Below are 21,477 nucleotides of genomic sequence, written 5' to 3'. Positions count from 1 at the left end.
GCAATGCAAGTTTTGCTACGGACTGTCACTCTTCTGAAAAGGCTGCAATGACATTCCAAGTAAGCAAGGATCAGGTATTTGTGGATTTGCAAAATAAAGCTCCGTTCTCGAGTTATGCCTAGTTTTCTCTTACTTGCACTGACTTCATTGATCCTTGAGCAGCTGAAACAGTCTACACACACACACAGTGACACAGACACACAAACACACTACTTTATACCTTCTTTTTTTTGGTTTAATGCAACAACAGCCTTTATGCATGGCCAAACGAGCGGGTGAAGTAAGTACAAACGAGTAGAGAGTTATACATGAAACACAGGTTAGTAAATCTAAGTAACTTAACATAAAATATGGGTAAAGTTTGTACAAACGAGTAGAAGAGTTAGTAAATTTAGGTATGCCCATCCAGCACAGGTGATAGAGTGGGAGACCTGTGAATGAGCATGGTAGTGTTACCTCGCCAAAGGGCTATACTGACTCTCCCAAAGAGGTGTTTAGTCGTGACTATGTCACGGTCTGCGCCTGAACGAAGACAAATTGATCGACCAATATCCCGGATGGTTGAGACGAAGTCTTCATCTAAGCCTCCAAGGGTTTCGGCCACTAGAGGGATGCAAGTCAAACCATAGAGCGACAGCTGGGGAGATTGGAAGCTAGCTTATGTTGGACGCCCACTTGGAGAGCGTGGCCCTGAGTCCTTGCGGCTTCTGACAATGTAAGAGACTGGAGGGGAGAAATAACATGAATGTCAAGAGCGGCCGGGCGGCCGTTGATCCAATTAGGAAGGAGTACGTCAGCAGGGCGAGAAGCGGAGTCTGGAACCACCCCTGGACAGTGTGGAGTTTCTTTTGAAAGGCCCAGAGCAGCAGACTGAGCCTCGCTTGCGCATGCGCACCGAGACATAATTATTGTTTGGAAAAAAGTGAAACTGTCGTTTACATGACAGCGAGTGAGACTAAATAGTGAACTATGGCAGACCAGGACAAGAATATACTTAGCTATCAATAGTCACAGCAGTCCTCTTGCTAAGAAATGTGAGTATTTTAGGCTATAATCTATGATAAAACCATAGATAAACGAAGAACTAGGAGCATGACCAACAACGTGATCCTGTTTCAAATACACACTGCACAGCTGCAGACCTGTCTACTGACTTTCTTTCAAGCAGCAACAGTGACACTGAACACATCCCAATAACTGGTTCAACCGTTTTTCTTACACTGAATGTATCTTTTGTTCTTTTGTGCAAGGTTGTTGTCCGTTGTCCGGTCGAAGATCTGGCGCCTCTCAGGATAGAGGATCTGAGTAGTGAGAATTATATTCTACATCTTAAGCCAGCCTATGGTGGTGCTGTATGGTTGCTTCCATTAGGTTCGTCAGAAAGCATGCTGGCCAGGTGTTGTAAAAGGCTGCAACTGCTGGGCCAAGGCCACCTGTGGTGGCGAAGACGGTGACCAGGAGGGTAAAAGATGAGTGCTTCAGAAGCACTCATCTTTTACCCCCCTGGTCACCGTCTTCGCCACTGAAGCACTCATCTTTTACCCCCCTGGTCACCGTCTTCGCCACCACAGGTGGCCTTGGCCCAGCAGTTGCAGTTCACTTCTCTTATACGCTGCTCGTAGTGCCTCTTTTTTAGGTTCTCATTATGGCAATAATAAGATGCCACTATGTTTGCGCATGCGCAACATACTAAATTGTGGCACGCCTCACACGTAAATAAAAGTATACGTTGCCTTAGCAACCTGGCAAATCACAACACTTCACCGCTCAATAATCTATTTCAAGTTGCAAGATGTCCAGCAGAAATCCATACCCATTTCCTAGGATCGAAAATGATGAGCAATTTGTAGGATTGAAAAATGAGCCTCCTTTCAGCTGTCAGGATACTAACTATGCTGCTTGTACCGAACAAAACCCATGGTCTAGACTCAATGCAACCAAAACCCTTTCAAGTGAACGAAGAGAAGTGTATCATTATGACCCACAGTCGCCTCGAGATAGCCTTGATTTTGTACTGAAGTGCCAGTATGACCACCACCAACAATTTATGAAAATGAAGGCAGACACTCTAGTGCAACCAGAGACCCTTGGATTTGGCGACCGAATTTTGACCAATCGTCCCGTTATTCCAGAGCCGGTTACGCTGACGTCAAAACCACTTGTGGATTTTACTGAGCGTAAAAAGACTCAAATACACAGTGCTAAAGGGCTAGCGATTGAGAGCCATCATTCGGAAGCCACTAATCGAGGATACTCAAGGAAACACGATGGAGGATTTTACTCCACATGACTGATCTTGATAACTATTAACCTTCTCGTTTTTTCTTCGTTATAATTATGTCATTGGTGCATGAGCATCAATATTATTATTATTGGTTTGAGCGCTACATGTAATTTGGTATAGAACTCTTACTTCTTATACGTGTAATAACAGACAACAATTAATGTTTTGGTCATTCATTTATAATAATACAGGGGCTGCATGAGTCTGATACAGAGGTGTTGAGGACATTGCATGTTGGATGAATCACCCAAATACCAAAAGGACGTGAACAAGATGAGTAATACTAAAGGAACGCCCAGTAGAATAGGCACAAAACGTCATTAGTTAAATATTGTACGTGGTCTCCCACGACCACTTATAAAAAGTATATGTTATTTTCTGCTGCAAAACAGTGTACAAACAAGTGCAAAAAACATTTTGTGAAAAATGGGGAAGAGTAGGGTTGGAAGAGCATGCGCACTGAAGTAACAAAAAGTTCGAAAACAAGATTGTGGGTTGGTATAGTCTTTGCATGCTCCAACTAGTTGGGGTGGGGCTCAATCTTTGCGATCTTTAACAGTTGGGTCCAACACTACTTCGAGTTTTTGTGGGCAGGGCTTATCTGTAGATCTAAACTTTAAAATTTATATATATATATACACACCATGTGTTTCGGTGCTGCATGGTCCCTGGAGGAAAGAAAAGTTCGAAAGCCTCATTCGAATGCGTCATTCTTATGTAGAAACATGCACATGCAGGTTGATGGTCAGGGGATTGCCGATTGCATGAGCGTCACCCATAGGTGTAACGAGAAGTTGTGCTGGACCCAATTGTTAAAGATCGCAAAGATTGAGCCCCACCCCAACTAGTTGGAGCATGCAAAGACTATCTATACCAACACACAATCTTGTTTTCGAACTTTTTGTTACTTCAGTGCGCATGCTCTTCCAACCCTACTCTTCCCCATTTTTTCACAAATGTTTTTTACACTTGTGTAATTACGTTTCTGCACGTGGTATATTATACTAATAATCACCCACACATTATGTAGTGGTTTGTTCTAATTGTATTCCAACCTTCCCTTTTTCATCCAAGCCCTTCCTTAGATGAAAAAAGGAGTGGTTTCAAGTCAATGCAAATATGTAAGAGTGTCATTGTAAAACTAACAAAGCTTATCATTTGCCATGCAGCGTTATTTGTATGTAGAACTTTCATTCGTATGTAGAAAATCACCATGCAAATAAGAGAGAGCGTGTCATTTGTATGTTGAACTTCACCATGCAAATGAGAGTATATCATTTGTATAGAACTCCATGCAGAACATGTCATTTGTTAGCCTCGAATCCACGTTAATCGGCGTGGATTCGAGGCTAGTCATTTGTATATAGAACTTTACCATGCAAATAATTTTAGTACTAAATAATGGAGGTTTTGGCACTGATCACCCCCCATAGAAATAGTACATGCGTGAGTGGTGGCACGCGAGTTATTAGGACATTAACATATTGTGGGAGTGTGACGAACCCCTAGGACAAGTATCATTTGTAGTGAGCATTTTCTGGTTCCTAGATGTTATGGCTTGGTGCAAGAGAGCAGCTCATTATCTAATGAATTATTCATGACCCATGCATCTATAGTATTAGCCTCGATTCCAGGCCGCTCTCAATTGAGAAAGACCCCAGAAAGACCCCAGAGAAAGTAGTGAGGGGCTGGGATTAGACTCGCAAGCCACTCCCTTTTCTCTGATTGGACTCCCGCCCCCCAGAGGAGGCTGGAACCACTTAACCTTAGCTAATTAAGGTCACTAATTGGATTTATCCAAACTTCTCTTGCAGACTACTTCAAGCCTAATTTTTAGTGTCTATCAGTTTAAAACGTTATTTTTCAGGGGGGGTCAAATTTTATTTTCGCCAATTTTGCTCAGAAGCAGAGATACAAGTCTCAAAGCCAGCAATGCAGTGACCTCGAGAACAAGCCGCTCATGATATCGAGGCTAGTACAAGAGAAAGACTTTTGATTGTATCTCTGCTTCTGAGCAAAATTGGCGAAAATAAGATTTGACCCCCCCTGAAAAATAACGTTTTAAACTGATACACACTAAAAACTAGGCTTGAAGTAGTCTGCAAAAGAAGTTTGGATAAATCCAATTAGTGACCTTAATTAGCTAAGGTTAAGTGGTTCCAGCCTCCTCTGCCCGCCCCCCGTCCGATCAGAGAAAAGGGAGTGGCTTGCGAGTCTAGGCTGGGATCGAGGCTACTATAATATTAGAGCTGGTATCCCCAGTCTGATTTTTCTTTAGTAACGTTAACACAAGACAAAATTATGTTTACCTTTAATTAATTAATATTGGAAGTCCACGAATATGCAGTTCATCTCCAATGTGACACCACGCACGTTTGCTTCTGTTCTCAGCCTGAGATCAATCAGAGTCAGCGCTTTACGAGGATTTAGGCAGATGTCCAATTACAGGATTCCGAACAACAACCCCTTCGTATCACCAGCCATGTTGGTTGCAATAGGTGGACTCACTGCTTTTGCATATGTCTGGAAGAAAAGTAACACATGCACTACTGCTAACTGCCAAGCAGGTCTTGAGGTTAAAGCGGGTAAATTTGACGGGAAGGTGGTGCTAATTACAGGAGCTGCGGGTGACATAGGTGGGACAGCAGCGAAGAAGTTTGTTGAGGAAGGTGCTACAGTGATACTCTCTGATTTGCCTCGAACTGAGAGTATTTTGAAAGCAAAGCGAGATGAATTATCCATGTTAGGTGGAGTAGAACCAATCATCATATCTGCTGATGTTACCAACGAGAAAAATGTAATGGAGATGGTGGAGAAAGTAATGAAAACTACTGGTCGTATAGATATTTTTTTTAACAATGCAGGTGTTCAAGGAGAACTTTGTCCAATTCAAGAGCAATCCGCAAGTGAATTTAGCCGTGTTACAAATGTGAATATCTATGGTGTGTTTCTTTGCTTGAAGTATGTATCACAGGCCATGATTGAGCAAAAAAAAGGTGGAGCTATTGTCAACTCGGCTAGTGTGGCTGGTCTCATTGGGCCAGCAAACATGGCTGCTTACGCTGCATCTAAATTTGCTGTTGTTGGCATGACTAAGACAGCAGCTAAGGATCTAGCACCGTATGGGATCAGAGTGAATGCTGTTGCTCCAGGGATACTTGAAGGTCGCTTGTGGACTACTCAAGTGAAGGGAAATGCACGCTGTCGAAAACGAGCTCGAGGTGATAGCAGTGAAATCACTGCAAGTGATATTCAAGAACAAGAAGAAAGAATGATCACCTCAACCCCACTCAGAAGGTTGGGTAATCTGTCGGAAGTAGCTTCAGTCGTAGCTTTCCTTTCTAGCAATGATGCTTCCTACATGTCTGGAGTGACACTTCCCATTGATGGAGGCCGAATACCTTAAGCTGACTATGGACATAATTATACCTGTGTTGAGTGCATGCATGATATGCTATGAACTTTTAACAATGTCAATTTAATTTTAGCTTAAACGATATCTAGCTATTTATTATACATGCAGGGGATAAATACGTGTAAAAACTATAAATCTTATCAGAGTTCAGTGACTCTCAACTCTCGGCAGTCCCTACCGGAGCATTTAGCAAGTTTGTTGAGGTGGGTATTCATCTTACTGAGCATCATTGTTAAATCCTGACTGAGATCGCCATTCTTGAGGTTGTTTAACTGCCAAGGATCCTAACACGTACACAAGTGACAATTGAAAATGTTGGCATACAGACACTTGCAACTGTAAATGAACAAAGTTTACATGTAATTCCTTACCTCTGTAAGATCATACATTTCAGTAAAATAGAGATCATCTCTTTCATCAGGTGGTAACAATGAATCTATGAAACAGGTATAACATTACACATTGTGCAGCGATAACGTCACACCGCATTTTATAGATGTTGGACACACAACATTTCAAACCCACCTTTAATGTAGTAGTGAGACAGAGTGGTGTCATACTTCTTGGCTGACCCAATTGTGGAGAAGGAACGAATGGCATACCAAGTATTGTTAGTACAATCTGTACCAGTATCAAAAGGTGAATGTGTATACATGTACGTGTAATAAGAACGGCAAAATATACTTCACCATGAATAAAAGGAATATTTGGTCCAGTATAAAAAACGTCATGTCCAAATGGTGAACCTTCTCCAAAGTATTCCACAGCAAAGTTGTAAGAGTCCTGAAAAAAGAAAAACGGGAGGTATCAAGAAGCATGCATGCAATGAATCGCCAATTAAGTCGTGGATGTATATATGACAATGCTATAATTATGCTATGTACCACACAATCAACTAAAGCCAAATGGCACAGTCCTAATTAATTCAAGTGCACGCTACAAGGTTTTAATTATTGGTCCTGTGGTGATCAGTGCATACCTTAGAATGGATATCTGCATGCTGAAAACAAAAGTAAAACTGCTGCACTGAACTAGCACTTAATGAACTGCTAGCTAGATTAACATAACAGCCACGCCCAGTATAACGTTATTGCGCATGCGCAATAGTTACACGTACATGAATAATTATGGTGAATTGTCTAGAGAGATCGAGCCCGAGAGGAAATCTACCTCACTTTCGGGTTGTAGTCGTTTGGAAACTGGGTGCACATTGCAGAATTTCCTGTAATTAGAGAAACTCCCCTGCATGCACATTCCAGTGCACTGATAAGATACAAGGATTGCAGGAATTATGCAAAAAGAGTGGGAAATGATCGACCAAGATTGTTGTTGCTAAAAAGAATGTCAAAGCTCAAAGCCCATAATATCAACACGTGATAGACTAAGGAGGAATGGGCAACATTGATGCAACAATTGGTGCAATAATTATTATTATGGCTTTGACAGCTAGTGGAACGTTTGCTGCAGTATCAGAGATAAGTACTAAGTAGAGATTTTGGTACGCACAGAGTGTCTGAATTCAATAGCTTTCAGTAATCACACTAGCTTTTAGTTTGAATATCCACAAATCAAATCACACACGAGCTTGAGCACATGCGTAACAGTAGCCTCCTTCACCGGCTTTCAAGAGAATTTAAAAGAAGGCCTGCTATCAACTGCTTGCGCATGTGCAAAATTATTGGATATTTTTTCCCCTAAATTTCCTATATGAATTAATCATATTCATATTTAATATCCAAAAGTCATATAATTATTATTATAGCTAGCTAGCTACAGACAAAGCTGTAGGGTTGTTGTACAACTATTTCCTTTCTAATAGAAAGCATTAGTATAGTAGACTTTCCCCGCAAGTTAGGTGTTGGTGCATACATGTTATACCTTATTACGTAATATTTACTACAATTTAAACCATAATTTGCTGCTGTCAAGTTGTACTTTTGGACTCTAGCATTTAGCCTCACTATTGTTAACATTTCCTCTCTTTGTTCATGTGAGCCCCACCCAGGGCCTCCATCACTGTATTTTGTGCTCCTGCAGCCATTTTGTACTCACTTTGCTCTCTACCTAAGAATTGTTGGCACAGCAATAGTGAAGTCAATTTGCATGAATGCTTGCTATAGCTTAGCTACAGTATTTCAATTGCATATAGCGGAATAGAACCTGTTTCTATTTAGATCTAGCCTGTCTAGTATCACTTAGCTAACTATTTATCTATACCGAGAAAGGGTTCAAACAATGGGTGTGGCTTATCTATATAGGCTCTTGTCAGCTTTCACTCCGTTCAGACGATTGTCATTCACACTGTTGCAGGTGTGAGTCTTTTATTAACATAGCAGGCTAAGGGTAGCTATCAGAGAATGCTATCCGATGGGCTAGAAACCTTCAAGCAAACTTTCTATCTACTTCCTTCAATCCACTTCCGTTTGTTGTGATGTCATTGTTTACTGAGCATATACGATGTTATCCATAAGCCCCCAGATACCGGGGGGGTATTAGCGCATGCTCAAGCAGTTGATACCAGGCCCACTCTTGGAGGAAGTGCGGCCTGGGATCGAGGCTAGCGTAACAGAGGCATATAATATCAAGTCAATTTTGGGAATGGTCATGGATGCTTGTATTTGAGGTTGCAAACAAAACAAGCACTACTGCCTGCATGTAGGATAATATTACCTCAATTTTCCCTCCCTCGAGTGTTTCTTTTAGAGAGACCCCATCCATGCTGTCAGGAATTGGCAGGCCAGCGAAATCAATGAACGTTGGTGCCTACATGTTCAGAAGCAACATAGTATTGCTGGGAACACATTGAGTCACTTATTTGGAATGAATTATACATTGTAAACAACCATCATGCCCCCACTTTATATAACGTGCACACTATAACTCACTAAATACCCACCATATCAATGTTGAGAGCCAGTGCTTCTGTAACTGTGTTAGGTGCAATCCCTGGTCCGCGCACTATCAGTGGCACACGTATGTTCTCGTCATAAACCTGGCGTTTCTCACCCTATAATTATAATCACACATCTATTGTTTTGGACCGGGTTGGATTCTTCCGAGAATGACGTATAGCGGGTAATTTTCGTTGGGATGGTTTTCAAATTTCAGCCTGCACTGCATTGCATGCGTTCCAATAACTACACCTAGGTTTCGTAGAAGTCAGCTTGCCCACAAAAATAATGAATATTTTACCCCACGGAAATTACCCGCTATAGTTAGATTAAAACCTCTGAAGGACAACCTTTCCATGCATATGCAACGCACAAATACTTAGTGTGGTTTCACTGTCAGTTGTATCACACTTACCCTTTGATTGAACTGACCAAGATGGTAACCTAAATATAGACAGAACATGATGCACTCATGTGGTAAACTGTAGTAAGCTCACCATGGTCACTGTTGTAAAAGATAAATGTATTATCAAGGATTCCTTCACTCTACGGTACAGAACAGGGCAGAAGAAATTAACATACATTGAGGATGGAAGTTTACTGCAGGATTAGTTCCTCAGAATAGTTACAGCGCATTCTAGAGAGTACATGTAGAATACCACAAGTGTGTGAGTTAGTTGTACTTAAGTATTATATCTTTTGATTGGAACATTTCTAAGAAACGGTGCTGATACCTTTTGTGTAGGTGAATAAATAAACTACAGCATATCCAAAAATGTTTCCATGACAACACTACTCTCTAGACTGGATGCACTGTATACGTATCCTTGGAATATTCTCCAATTGAAACCATGCACTGGCATAAGAGTGAAGAAGCAAAGGGTCCTGGCCCCTAAACTAAAACCTGAGAGCGCTTACTCTCCTTTCTTCTGCATGGAGGTTTTAAGGAAATCTTAAACAGGTTAAATGCAACTTCAGTTAAATTGTCTCCCCTTACTATGTATATGGGCAGCAGCCCATCTGCCCCCCCCCCCCCGACTAAAAAGAATTTACTACGACACTACAATATGGAATGACGCCAACCTCGAGTGTGGAGACTACCTCTTTAACCAAGTCATCAACAGAGAGTAGTGTTTCCTTTCTGTCCTGGTAGAGATTGTCAATGAGTTGTGCGCCATTACTGGTAAGAGAAGGAGTTCCTGCGGGAAGGCAATCTCTACAGTCAGTGAATGCTAAATTAAACAAGCCCACCCTCAGAAATTATCCAGTGCTTGTTCTTTCCATGCTGACCATAGGATGCAGTTCTTGGAGCTACCTTTCCCTTGAAGACGTTGGCATACTGGGGGGCAGGTTCAGCATCTCTGTGTGGTGCTGGGGTGGCTATGTAAGCAAAGAATGGGGAATCTGTAGAAGCCTTAATAAATTGAACCGAGTGGTTACGAACAAGGTCTGTAAAATAGTCCTTTTCATATGAGTGACCATGCTTTTCCAAAACTCCATTGTTCGATACAGAATAATCATAATATTTGCTGCAGGTATGGATGACGTTCATAGCAATTTAATTCTGAAGTAACAGTAGCAGCATACCTGTTCCCAATGAGACCGAACCATGTGCTCCAGCCTGGAGGAATGTGCTCGGGCCCAACACCTGATGCTGGCAGCCCATAGTTGTTGAGATATTTGCCTATAATTATTGGCATTAGATCATTTAAAGAATGTACGTGCTAGAGAACCTAAAGATGAAGGTGAAAAGAATTCATTATACTTGCCAAAGAATCCAGTCTTGTATCCAGCTTTTTGTAGATAGGTTCCGATAGTAGAGTTCTCATTCAGTGACCTCCATGTAGGTGCATTGCATCCAGCATCCACTGAGTTTTCATATGTGTAGTGGTTGTGAACATACTTTCCAGTAAGGATGGAGGACCTAGTAACAAAAGTATAATCGGTTGTGTCTGGTGTAAGCGTAATTAGCACTAACTATTATAATAGATGGAAGAGAGAGAGAGAGAGTATAAAACGAAGCATTAATTGCCTTTGATATCTGACCAATTCGAGCGCCTGGAGCTGCCACTTGCCTTGAGGCAGCAATAATTACGCATTTTAGACAGGAAGTCACGTTACTTTCCGAATACATCTGATCAAGTATGCACCATTCGATACTCTCTCTCTATTATTATGGACTCTTGCTATTACACAAAACCCTTGGTCATACAAACAGCTGTAATCTGTTCACTTCACAGGTTACTGTGCATGGCAGGAATTCGTGCATGCAGAAAGAAATTGTTTGAACGTCTCATTTTTACTACGTTATTGGACACGCCCACTCACGTGACCAAACTAAGGATTGCCACATATGTGGGTGTGTCCAATATACAGAGTTATAAAGAAAGAAACGTTCAATGAATTTATATTATCAGGAAAATTCACTTTTATAAAGTCAACTGCAAGGGTGTCTTTCAGTACTAATTCCTCTTGAGAACTTTCTATTCGAGTTAGCATTGCACTAAAGCGCTAGATTTTTGTTAGCTACAAGAGTCAGAAACAGTGGCGTAGCCAGAATTTTGGGAAGGGCAGGGCACAAATCGGTTGAGCAGGGCCAGAGCAGGTGCTGAATAACATGGAATTTTACCTAAAAAAAGGTCATCACTTTTCTTCAGCAGTCAGCATGCGGATTAGGTGGCCCTGCCCACATTTCCATTGAATGACATCCTTCTATAATTAACTATGCATGCAGTACAGTGCAGAATACATTGACAGATCACGGTGATTCAAGCTGAGTTGGAGTTGATGGAGCACAAAAGGGGGGGGGGGCTCTAGCCCCGTCAGCCTCTCTCTGCCTACGCCACTGAGAAAGAACTGCTAAAGAAGCTAGCTATTTTAGTAGCCATTATTGAACTTGCAGACACCCCCCTTATTCCTAGATGTAATGCGCATGCGCACTCAATACCACGTGTAAGAGAATCCACTTTGAACCCCCAGATCCTGGCTTGTTCATGTTTGTTGAGGTCCTGGTAAGCCACAAACCACTTTCACTGCTTGTTATAGATACTACTTTCTGTGATTGAATTCTGTGATTAAACTCTTTTTAGACTGCTTGTTATAGATACTTCTTTCTGCGACTGAATTTTGTCTTTAATACTTATCTCACGGACTACTGACTATGCCTTTGACAAATGGCACCAGACCAATTAACTGTGGACACCCCTTTCTTGTGAAACAAGTGAAAGTCACGAGTGTGATAATAAATTTGTCTGCAAATACTACCTTGGAGAGTCAATCATAAAGTTGCTACATTCAAAACACACTTAACACACCACTGTACTTGTCTTCAATCTCGAACAGGCTGTACTTCTTCTTGGAGAGATAAAAAAAAACCCACAATCCTCAGCCAGTCAAGGAAAGCTAAAAAAACTCATGAAACTACTTTAGTAGACACTTCTAGGTTAAGGTTATAACTATACTAGGTACATAAGATCACAGTACTCGCTGGCATAGCCCTGTGCAATACCCCTAGCTGAGGCCAAGGCACTTCTCTGTCCTTCTGAAAGACGCCTTGCTTCTGTTGCCACAACAGCATTGCGTGGGCGTAGGCGAACCACGGATGGGCCAGAATTGTACTGAGTCCACGCATGCGTTTCCACCTCTATAATCTATGCTTCTACTAAACAAATCAGCGTGCGCATTACATTATTGAATATTACCTGTCAGCACTAACAGTCTGCAATCAGCATGCGAGAGTTTTTAGCCTTTTAGTCACTAAAACGGCATAAACAAGCCTTAACAGGACTTGAAAGTAAGGCCACTCCAAGTGACACTCTGGTTTTTGATCCTAATTGCATGCGGGCGGGCGGCTTTTCTCATTATGTCATTATCAATTTCACCTTATGAATCTCATTATTTTGCTATTATCACACTATTTTATACCACATGAACCATTCTGTGCATGCGTAGGAGATAGAAATCCAACAATAAAATCTAATGCGGGCGGTGGACCAGAAACCAGAGTATCACTTGGAGTGGCCTAAGTGATTATGCCTTGGTATGGTGCGCATGCGCAAGCGAGGTATACGGTAGTGTGTTTGTGTGTCTGTGTGTGTAGACTAGCTGTTTCAGCTGCTCAAGGATCAATGAAGTGCAAGTAAGAGTTTCTATAGGCTTCTAGTCATGTTTTCTTGGCTTGGTATTTGTGGATTTCAAAAATAAAGCTTCGTTCTCGAGTTATGCCTAGTTTTGCTTACTTGGAATGCCATTGCAGCCTTTTCAAAAGAGTTCGTAGCAAAACTTGTTCACCGAGTGTTGCTACTCTACTTAGTAGTTAGCCCTGCACTAGAACGCTAGCTATTGGTAGCTGCAAGAGTGAGAAGAGAGTAGTTGGGCGGAGCCCGACCGTCCCTGACGGGAGGTAGGGTTTCAAGCCTATGTCAGGATTTGTATTTGCTGCAACTATAGTTGCAGCCCAATCGGATTGCAGCATTTCTACTGTGGTCTGTGTCACGTCCGGTTGCGCAACCTCAAGCAAGGTAAAATTGGTTAACACCCACTTTCAGAATAATAATATTCATAGAATAAAATTAATGATTATTCATTGCTGCTTATCAGCGTGTTACACAATTCAGCAAGACAAATCCTGACATAGGCTTGAAACCCGACCTCCCGCCAGGGACGGTCGGGCTCAGCCCAACTAAGAAGAGAGCTGCAAGGCTCTGCTGACTTGCCATTAATTTTAGACTTGAACTTTTGGCATCGATCGTTATTAACAACAATCATCGTCGATCATTACCCACTCTTTGAGTTTCCCTGTGATTCTGGATTTTGCATGCAGCAATGTTCATCATGATAATTATAATCAATGTGTGTATATAAGCTAGATATTAAGTTATGTAGCTTTGGCACCTCCACCGAGGCATCAGCACCTGCGGTGCTTTTATTAAAAGTAGTATGAAAGAAAAACTAGCTATAGCTATAGTGCCTAGTAGTGGCTTCAGCCTCCCATTCACTTATGTCTCACAGGGGGGTTCAATTGAACCTAAAGATCCTCCTCTGGATCCGCCACTGCCCTAGTACTCCCTACCCCTGGATCCGCCCCTGTTTTATTTAACTGTCTTGAGAATTTTCAGTTTCTGAAGCAATAGATCTAGGTCATGTAAGCATCCAAAGCTCACCTCGAGGGACAACATACTGGAGTGGTCACAAAGGCATTGGTGAATGACAGTCCCTCAGAAGCTAGCAAATCATTGACGTATGTCTGATTGCTCACACCACCCAGCTTAATGTCCTGATCATCAGTTAGAATGTACACTGGATAGGGACAAAACTATAGGTAGTTTATATGAAGGCATAGATGATAATAGTGTCTATGTTACAAAGGCCAGTAGGTCATCTTCCGAAAAGTACGTCGGGGCATTAATTTTGTGCATGCGATACTATAAATTTATAGTATCTAGATCTAGCTAGCTATGCTAGCCTGGGGGCCAGACCTAATAGCTCGGGGGCAAAATCAAGAGAGCTAGGATTAGGTCTGGAGACTCTTGCAGCATTTCCGTGTGCTCTAGCGGAATGTGGCCAGAGCCAATGAAATGCATATCCTATGTCATGTGATTTTTAACCCAATGAAATGCGAGTATTGCCTCTGTGGAATTTGGATTACAGCCAATGGAATTTAGATACAGCCAATGAAATGAGAGTACCGTACGGGTAGAAAATTTCGAGGGTGTAAATTTTCGTGCAATTCAATATTCTGTCTTATTTGGAAAATTTCGTGGGTATAATTATAGTAAATTTCGTGGAGTTAGAGTGTGTCACTATCTCGCATGCGTAAACAAAGCCTTTCGCGGGTTTTAATTTTCGTGTTCTGCAGCCACCCATGAAAAACGCGAAAAATTAAAAACACCTCGAAATTTTCTACCCGTACGGTATTGCTACATCTACTCCTTCTTTATAACCTCCAATATCACAGTCTCCTCCCTATTGACATTCCAAGAGCACACGGAAGTGCTGCAAGAGTATCCATACCTCTTTCTCTCTTCCCCCTCCCCCCTCTGAGAAAAAGGTCTGGCCCCCAGACTACTAGCTATGCATGGTGCATGCAGCATGTATGTGTATTTTTATTTACCACCCTCTTGTACGATCCTAGCTACACAACATAATACTACAGATGTACCTATATTGGGCTTGCATTCAGACAAGTTTAACAGCAACATGAACAACCACACAGCATACTGCATCTTGATCTTGTGGAAACACCTCTTTCGGAGTACCGTATATGCTCGATCAGAGGCCGCTCTTGTATAAAGGCCGCACTCAAATAGTAGCCTCCCTTGCTAGCAAAATGAAACATTTAGTAGCCGCTCTCAAATAGTAGCCTCAGTGAACTTTGACTCTAGCATTTCTGCACGTGGCAGCCAAAAAAATTATTACATGTACTAGCAGCTAGCTACGTGTACGTAGCTACAAGTAGCAGCTTGTTAGTGCTTCACAAAGACTTTCTCATGGCAGAGTTCAAGTTTATGCAGGTGAAAACAACTTTTGATGACAAACTAAATTATCTGGAGCTAATAAACGCCGCTCTTGAACAGTGGCCTCTCTTGAATTGTAGCCTCCTCTTCCAGCAAAATGAAACATTGAGTAGCCGCGGCTCCTGATCAAGCATATACGGTAACTTCAAGATCGAGAGGTCAAAATGTTTTCTGGGGGTCCATAATTTTGGGGGGCATACAATTCCACCCGTATTTTCTCTTATGACGTCACCCTTACATAGCCTACATAATAATTAATATATATACAGTACCTGTTCTGGTAGACAGTTTGTTTCTTTTCCACCATGGCTGCATCGACATATCAGCCTGAAGAAGAGCCCAAATCAAAATCATTACTGTCAGGTCATAGTGAGACAGAGTTGGAACCTGGTCTCAACAATGTCCTTGAGCAAAAATCATTGAGATGGATCTTTGTTGGCGGAAAAGGTGGTGTTGGAAAAACCACATGTAGGTAGGTTGCAAATTTCGTTTTGTATTTATTTTTCTTATCTTTTAACAGTTGCAGCCTGGCTATACTGTTAGCAAAGCAGCGAGAAAACGTTTTGCTAATATCCACGGACCCTGCACATAATATCTCTGATGCTTTTGATCAAAAGTTCTCTAAGTACCCGACAATGGTTCAAGGTTTTGGTAATCTTTATGCCATGGTGAGTTTGATTGTCTTGGAAACTATGTACTACTACAATTATCTGCGCAGGAAATTGATCCAACCGTTTTAGATGCTGATGAAATACCTAACGATGCACTTGGTGACGATTCCTGTGAGTTACATATTAATTATGCCTCAGTGCGCATGCGCAATCGAGGTATACGGTAGTATGTTTGTGTGTGTGTAGACTGCTACAGCTGCTCAAGGAAGTGCAAGTAAGAGTTATAGGCTTCTAGTCATGTTTTCTAATTTGGATTTGCAAAATATTGTTTCGTTCTCGAGTTATGCCTAGTTTTGCTTACTTGGGATGTTATTGCAGCCTTTTCAGAAAAGTGCGTAGCAAAACTTGTCCATGGAGTGTTGTTACTCTACTTTAATAGTAGTTAGCTCTTCACTAGAACGCTAGCTATCGGTAGCTGCAAGAGTGAGAAGAGAGTTGCAAGGCTCTACTGATGCAGCAGCCAGCTTTTAGACTTTCTACTTTGGCATCCTTTTTAGCATCAATCATTGTTGATAATTTCCCACTTTAGCTATGAGTTTCACTGTGTACGTGATTACTGGCGCAGCAAAATTACCATAAGAACATTATGATATCTGTGTGCAAGCAATAGCTAGTACATGTAGCTTTATGTTATGTAGCTTTGACATCCACCGAGGCATTAGCACCTGCGGTGCTTTTATTGTTAGTGAACTCATCAATTTATCATTTCAGCTGGACTTAGTGGTTTGGCAAAGGAATTGCTCAGTGATTTTGCTGATTCCTTACCTGGTATTGATGAGGCTAAAAGTTTCATGCAAGTAATGGGGTATGTAAAATGTATCTGTTGTAACCGACTTGTCATGTGTACAATCGTTACGTATTTATAAACTGCACCAAGACAACAAGACTTAATGTACAGGCTAGTGAAGGAACTCCAGTTCTCAGTGGTGGTGTTTGATACTGCTCCCACTGGCCACACCTTGCGTTTCCTCTCAATGCCCGCTCTTTTCCAGAAAGGAATGGGCAAAGTTACACAACTAAAATCACAGTTCGGCTCTGTATTTGACCAGGTATTTATGCTAAAAACGATGATGTCTGTGTGCCACTTCTAATACTGAATTTTCATGTAAACGCAGCTGCTGCCCATGCTAAGTACTGGTAGTGGTGATGATGGAAGTTTCAGATCCAAAATGCAGGAGTCCATGCCTGCCATTGAGCAAATCAATGAGGAATTTAGGGATCCAGTAAGTCCCCGGCCTGACTATGGGCCATGTACATGTATATCTGTTTTTGCTAGAATAATAACCCCAAGGGGATAGCGTATGTATACCATGGATTTTCATTTCACAATAATTATAACATACAGTATTATAGACTCTCGTTAATCTGGGACTCTCGTTAATCTGGCCACGCAGCTTAGCCGAAATAGCAAAGTGGCAGAAAATAGCTGCGGCTAAAAAACGACCTTACCTCCAATCTAATGACTAATTTTGCTGTTCTGTCTCGAGGTTAAGGAACTTTATATGCCAAACCACACCCAAAAGGTCATGTCTGGCCGTAATAAACATTGAAAACCTATTTAGGGCAGCCAATACACTGGCCAGTATATAATTATACAGAATAGCGAGTGGCTGCATTTCAGGGTTTTGTGCAGTAAACATTTAGCTAGCAATCTGTGCCAAACCAAATGGCCGTACTTTAGAGAGCTGGAATAGCGAGAGTCTACTGTACATGTCAATCTCTATTAGTATAATTATAGCATGGTGTTAAGAGTGCAATATGGGGTTAATAGCACGAGTAACAAGCAACGGCAAAGCTTCTAATTATGTGAGGCGTAGACGAGTGCTATTAACCTTGCCAGTGCATGTTTGCTATAGGTACTATATTGATTTCTATAATGAAATTCTCTGCAGCTTTATTAACATTTTCAGGGGTGGCCGTTATTTATTCAAAAACAATACGTTGTCATTGACAGCGTGCAATTACTGAACCAGATGTGATACGGGGTTAATTGCTGTACAAACTCCCATCACTAATAGCACATCATACAATTAATAGTATGGCTAAGAGTGCAATAGCACGAGTAACAAGTAATGGCAAGGATACTAATTGCACGAGGCGTAGCCGAGTGCTATTAACCTTGCAGTGCTTTTTATAGGTGCTATTAATTCCGTATTGCACGAGTAGCCATACTATTGATTTCTAATCGTGTATGATGAAGTTCTCTGTTAACATTTTCGGCCGCAGCCGTTATTTGAAAACAATACTTTGCCATTGACAGGTGCAATTACTTGACAGGTAATTGCACGCTGTCAATGACATCGTGCAATTACTAGACTGGATGTGATACAGGATTAATTGCTCCAGTCGCTAATAGCACATCATACGATTAGAGGTGTAATAATGTACGTACATAATTTACACCTCTATTTTCCATGCAGGACAAAGCTACTTTTGTATGCGTTTGCATAGCAGAATTTCTATCTCTGTACGAAACAGAACGACTTGTACAGGAACTCACCAAGCTTAACATTGATGTGCATAACATTGTTGTGAACCAGTTACTAAATCCAGAACAAGATGAGCATGGTGAGCTTACTGGCACTGGTGTGTACCACCTTCATACTAGGAGTATGCACCGCATGTTTGGGGTGATTTTGGTAAACAAAAAACCGCGCGTATACCAGGTTTCGAATACACAGAGTCGAATGACACTGTACAAGCCCTATTGCGTTTTTAACTATTGCAAAATGCATGCGCATGATCATTCTTTCGTTTGGGATCTCTACGAGCTTATCTATGCCTGGTACAAAAAGTGTGTGCACTCTCAGGATAGAACTAATACTGCATGCATGCATGTGCTTCAATGACAGACAATAATTATATACACACAGAAAATGTTACTACGTAGAGGACTATAGGTAGGCTCATATTGCGCTCACCCCAATACCAATAGTGTGTATTACGATGAAGTTGAGCAATTATTTCTATTATCACACAGGACAAATTGTATGCAAAATGTGTTCCTCGCGCCACAAGATTCAATCCAAGTACCTAGAGCAAATTCATGATCTGTATGAGGACTTTCACATCACTGAGTGTCCCCTGCTCACAGAGGAGGTGAGAGGACGGGAAAAAGTAGAATCTTTCTCCAAATTTTTGCTTGGAACCAATTCTAAATGACGGAACTTTATAATTATATCTATAATGGAAAATGACAAGACATTGTGTTTGTTTTAACTATTATTAAAGTGACATGTTATGATCATTGATGCAACTTTGGCACTTCATGATGTTTTGAAAGCCTGTATTCTTCTTTTGTTTCTCATTTGTTCTCTTAGTTTCAAGTTGTCTTCAATAGACAGTGGAACACGCTGTAATGGGAATAAAATGTAATGAATGTGCATAACACTGATCGTATCCTAATATGCCCTCATAGTGAAAATGATACCTGGAATTCGCATGAGATTACCAGAGCAAAAAAACCTATGTATGTGTCACCAGGAGCACATGAGGAGATGGATCATATTGTATTGCGGACTCAATAACTCGTCTAACCACATTTCCTTGTTTGTACAGTACAACCTCAATTTTCCGGACACCTTGGTTCCTCAGGCAGGCCGGATAACTGGAATAGATAAACCACACCTTGATCCACCCACTTTATTAGCAGTGCCACATGGTTGTCTGCGCATGCGCAGAAGGCCTGTCTCCATAGCAACGTGCATACGCATTTAAGTGGCACGCCCATTTTCTGAATTAAGAAAATTGCAAGCTGGATAATCAAGGTTCCACTGTAATGTGCCAATTAAGTGCTCTGTACATGTTCGGCTGAAAACGCGTTTAATCTAACAATAGTGAATATTAAGTGCAATGATTAATGTTAGCACTTGGTTTGACATATGGCATAATTTGTACATAACAGGACGATACAGAATCCGCGTAGTAAGACGATCCATCTCCTCATGTGCTCCTTGTATTCGCTTCCTAAACGTGCAGGTCATAATTATAAAGACTAAAGAGAACCCCCCCTTACGAATACTTCTATCAGATCAACGACAAGCTGCATTCCCTTTGATCCACCTACACAAGCCACAATACAATTAAATTTCAAATCTGACTTACATTTCCCTCAGGGTATATCACTTTCTACAGAGACAAAACAGACATAAGATTATAGTTTATTTAGTGCATGTGAATTTAACTCTACCTTCTTCTCAGATATAGTTTTCTTGTAGACGTCTGGTCTGTTGAAATAGTAGAACAAAACCACAGGAAAGAAAACATAGATACTTATCTGAAAGCGGGAATGATGGCTCATTGTCACTGCATTGTACGATTACATTTACCATGCATGTACAGCAACAATACTGCAGAACTGATACATAACGATCACAGTGTAAGAGGATCTACATACAATTAAAGGTTTAATACGAAAGGGTGGTTTAGAAGGGTGTAAAAAAATGTTATGTTGACTACCGTACTTATTCGATTTAAAGCGACCCTCCAAATATGCGACACCCTCAATCTTTTCCAATTTTCTGACCTCTAAAAATAGCGACTGCAGCGTTCACAATTATTTTTTTATGTCGCGTCCTAAATAGAGGTCAAACCACAGCCTCGATTCCAGGCCGCAAGAAACAATGTAATTTAAGCGGCCTATAATCGAGGACAGTAGAATAACCTCCAATTAGATGTGACCCTCTAAATATGCGACACCAGGACTTCAACATAATTTTTCAACCTCCAAAAGAAACGACCTCTGGCTTCGTAATTATTTAAAAGTGTCGCTTTAAATCGAATAAGTACGGTATCATAGTTGATGTATATTACAGCGGCACTTTTAGAATATTCAAAAAATTGCTCAATCTGAGCTGGCGCTTATGCGCTACAGCTAGTCTAGTGTCGAGTGCAATCCCTTAGTACACAGTGGATCTCTACAGTTTGATTTTTAGTATTGTATATATTTTACAGCTGCATTTAGACAGATACAATGTATACTGTAATACAGTATACCAATTAAGAGTATATAATTATAATGGAGACGGTGTTCTACAGGTGTTCGGTGTGGTAAGAAGAGAGTGTCGAACTACTGATAGCTCTCGCCTTGGTCACTGGCTGGCAAAACCGAATTATGACATACGTTAGTGTTTATACCGTACTTATTCGATTTATTAAAAGCGACACTTTTAAATAATTACAAAGCCAGAGGTCGTTTCTTTTGGAGGTTGAAAAATTTTGTTGAAGTCCTGGTGTCGCATATTTAGAGGGTCGCATCTAATTGGAGGTTATTCTACTGTCCTCGATTATAGGCCGCTTAAATTACATTGTTTCTTGCGGCCTGGAATTGAGGCTGTGGTTTGACCTCTATTTAGGACGCGACATAAAAAAATAATTGTGAATGCTGCCAGTCGCTATTTTTAGAGGTCAGAAAATTGGGGGTGTCGTTTTAAATCGAATAAGTACGATAGGCCTACATTTTGTTTTGTTGGTGTATAGCTAGTCCACACGATTAGCTGCAGCATAGTGTACTTACTCTCACAAGCTCCAGACCACTGCCCATTCTAGTTCTGTAGACTTTCTCACCAGAAGGACCTTTATCTTGGACCTTTTATTGGAACGAATCGCTTGGATAAAATAAGAGAATCGATGCCTTGAGAGGACCAGTCTTGCAGGTCAAAAAGAAAGATATTTGGCTAATATCTTTCTTTTCCCCCGTAGA

At 41.2% G+C, this 21,477-nt stretch overlaps 5 protein-coding genes across 6 annotated transcripts; 3 read left to right on the top strand and 2 right to left on the bottom strand.

Annotated features, from left to right (window-relative positions):
* The first annotated feature begins 1,729 nt into the window (after positions 1-1,729).
* Positions 1,730-2,385, top strand: LOC135334609 (protein CFAP276-like). The gene has a single exon (XM_064529864.1). It carries the CDS (start codon positions 1,793-1,795, stop codon positions 2,288-2,290), a length of 498 nt encoding a protein of 165 aa, XP_064385934.1. The 5' UTR covers positions 1,730-1,792; the 3' UTR covers positions 2,291-2,385.
* Positions 2,386-4,526: 2,141 nt separating this feature from the next.
* LOC135334606 (3-oxoacyl-[acyl-carrier-protein] reductase FabG-like) lies at positions 4,527-5,787 on the top strand. The gene has a single exon (XM_064529860.1). It carries the CDS (start codon positions 4,626-4,628, stop codon positions 5,688-5,690), a length of 1,065 nt encoding a protein of 354 aa, XP_064385930.1. The 5' UTR covers positions 4,527-4,625; the 3' UTR covers positions 5,691-5,787.
* On the bottom strand, positions 5,742-14,872 carry LOC135334604 (N-acetylglucosamine-6-sulfatase-like). The gene is made up of 14 exons (XM_064529858.1): positions 14,751-14,872; positions 13,753-13,888; positions 10,360-10,514; positions 10,178-10,274; positions 9,842-10,119; positions 9,674-9,789; positions 9,088-9,136; positions 9,006-9,034; positions 8,596-8,706; positions 8,370-8,462; positions 6,389-6,482; positions 6,225-6,320; positions 6,071-6,135; positions 5,742-5,983 (listed from the first exon to the last, which is right to left on the bottom strand). Exons 1-14 carry the CDS (start codon positions 14,812-14,814, stop codon positions 5,840-5,842), a joined length of 1,527 nt encoding a protein of 508 aa, XP_064385928.1. The 5' UTR covers positions 14,815-14,872; the 3' UTR covers positions 5,742-5,839.
* Positions 14,873-14,960: 88 nt separating this feature from the next.
* Positions 14,961-19,102, top strand: LOC135334607 (ATPase GET3-like). Of its 2 annotated transcripts, XM_064529861.1 has the most exons (9): positions 14,961-15,102; positions 15,166-15,577; positions 15,626-15,773; positions 15,824-15,887; positions 16,488-16,581; positions 16,675-16,825; positions 16,892-16,999; positions 18,197-18,344; positions 18,757-19,102. In XM_064529861.1, the coding sequence occupies exons 2-9, from the start codon at positions 15,411-15,413 to the stop codon at positions 18,936-18,938; spliced, it is 1,062 nt and encodes a 353-aa protein (XP_064385931.1). In that variant the 5' UTR covers positions 14,961-15,102; positions 15,166-15,410; the 3' UTR covers positions 18,939-19,102. The 2 variants fall into 2 exon arrangements, with proteins under 2 accessions (XP_064385931.1, XP_064385932.1); XM_064529862.1 differs by lacking the exon at positions 14,961-15,102 and having other exon boundaries at positions 15,364-15,573.
* Positions 18,929-21,452, bottom strand: LOC135334608 (protein PET100 homolog, mitochondrial-like). Its single transcript, XM_064529863.1, has 4 exons — positions 21,292-21,452; positions 19,966-20,052; positions 19,881-19,904; positions 18,929-19,129 (listed from the first exon to the last, which is right to left on the bottom strand). Exons 1-4 carry the CDS (start codon positions 21,316-21,318, stop codon positions 19,043-19,045), a joined length of 225 nt encoding a protein of 74 aa, XP_064385933.1. The 5' UTR covers positions 21,319-21,452; the 3' UTR covers positions 18,929-19,042.
* Positions 21,453-21,477: the final 25 nt, after the last annotated feature.

Source organism: Halichondria panicea, chromosome 4, assembly GCF_963675165.1.
Source record: "Halichondria panicea chromosome 4, odHalPani1.1, whole genome shotgun sequence".
In the NCBI taxonomy this organism is placed as follows: domain Eukaryota; kingdom Metazoa; phylum Porifera; class Demospongiae; order Suberitida; family Halichondriidae; genus Halichondria; species Halichondria panicea.
The sequence above is the reverse complement of the archived record's forward strand: the minus strand, read 5'-3'. Positions and strand labels throughout refer to the sequence as shown.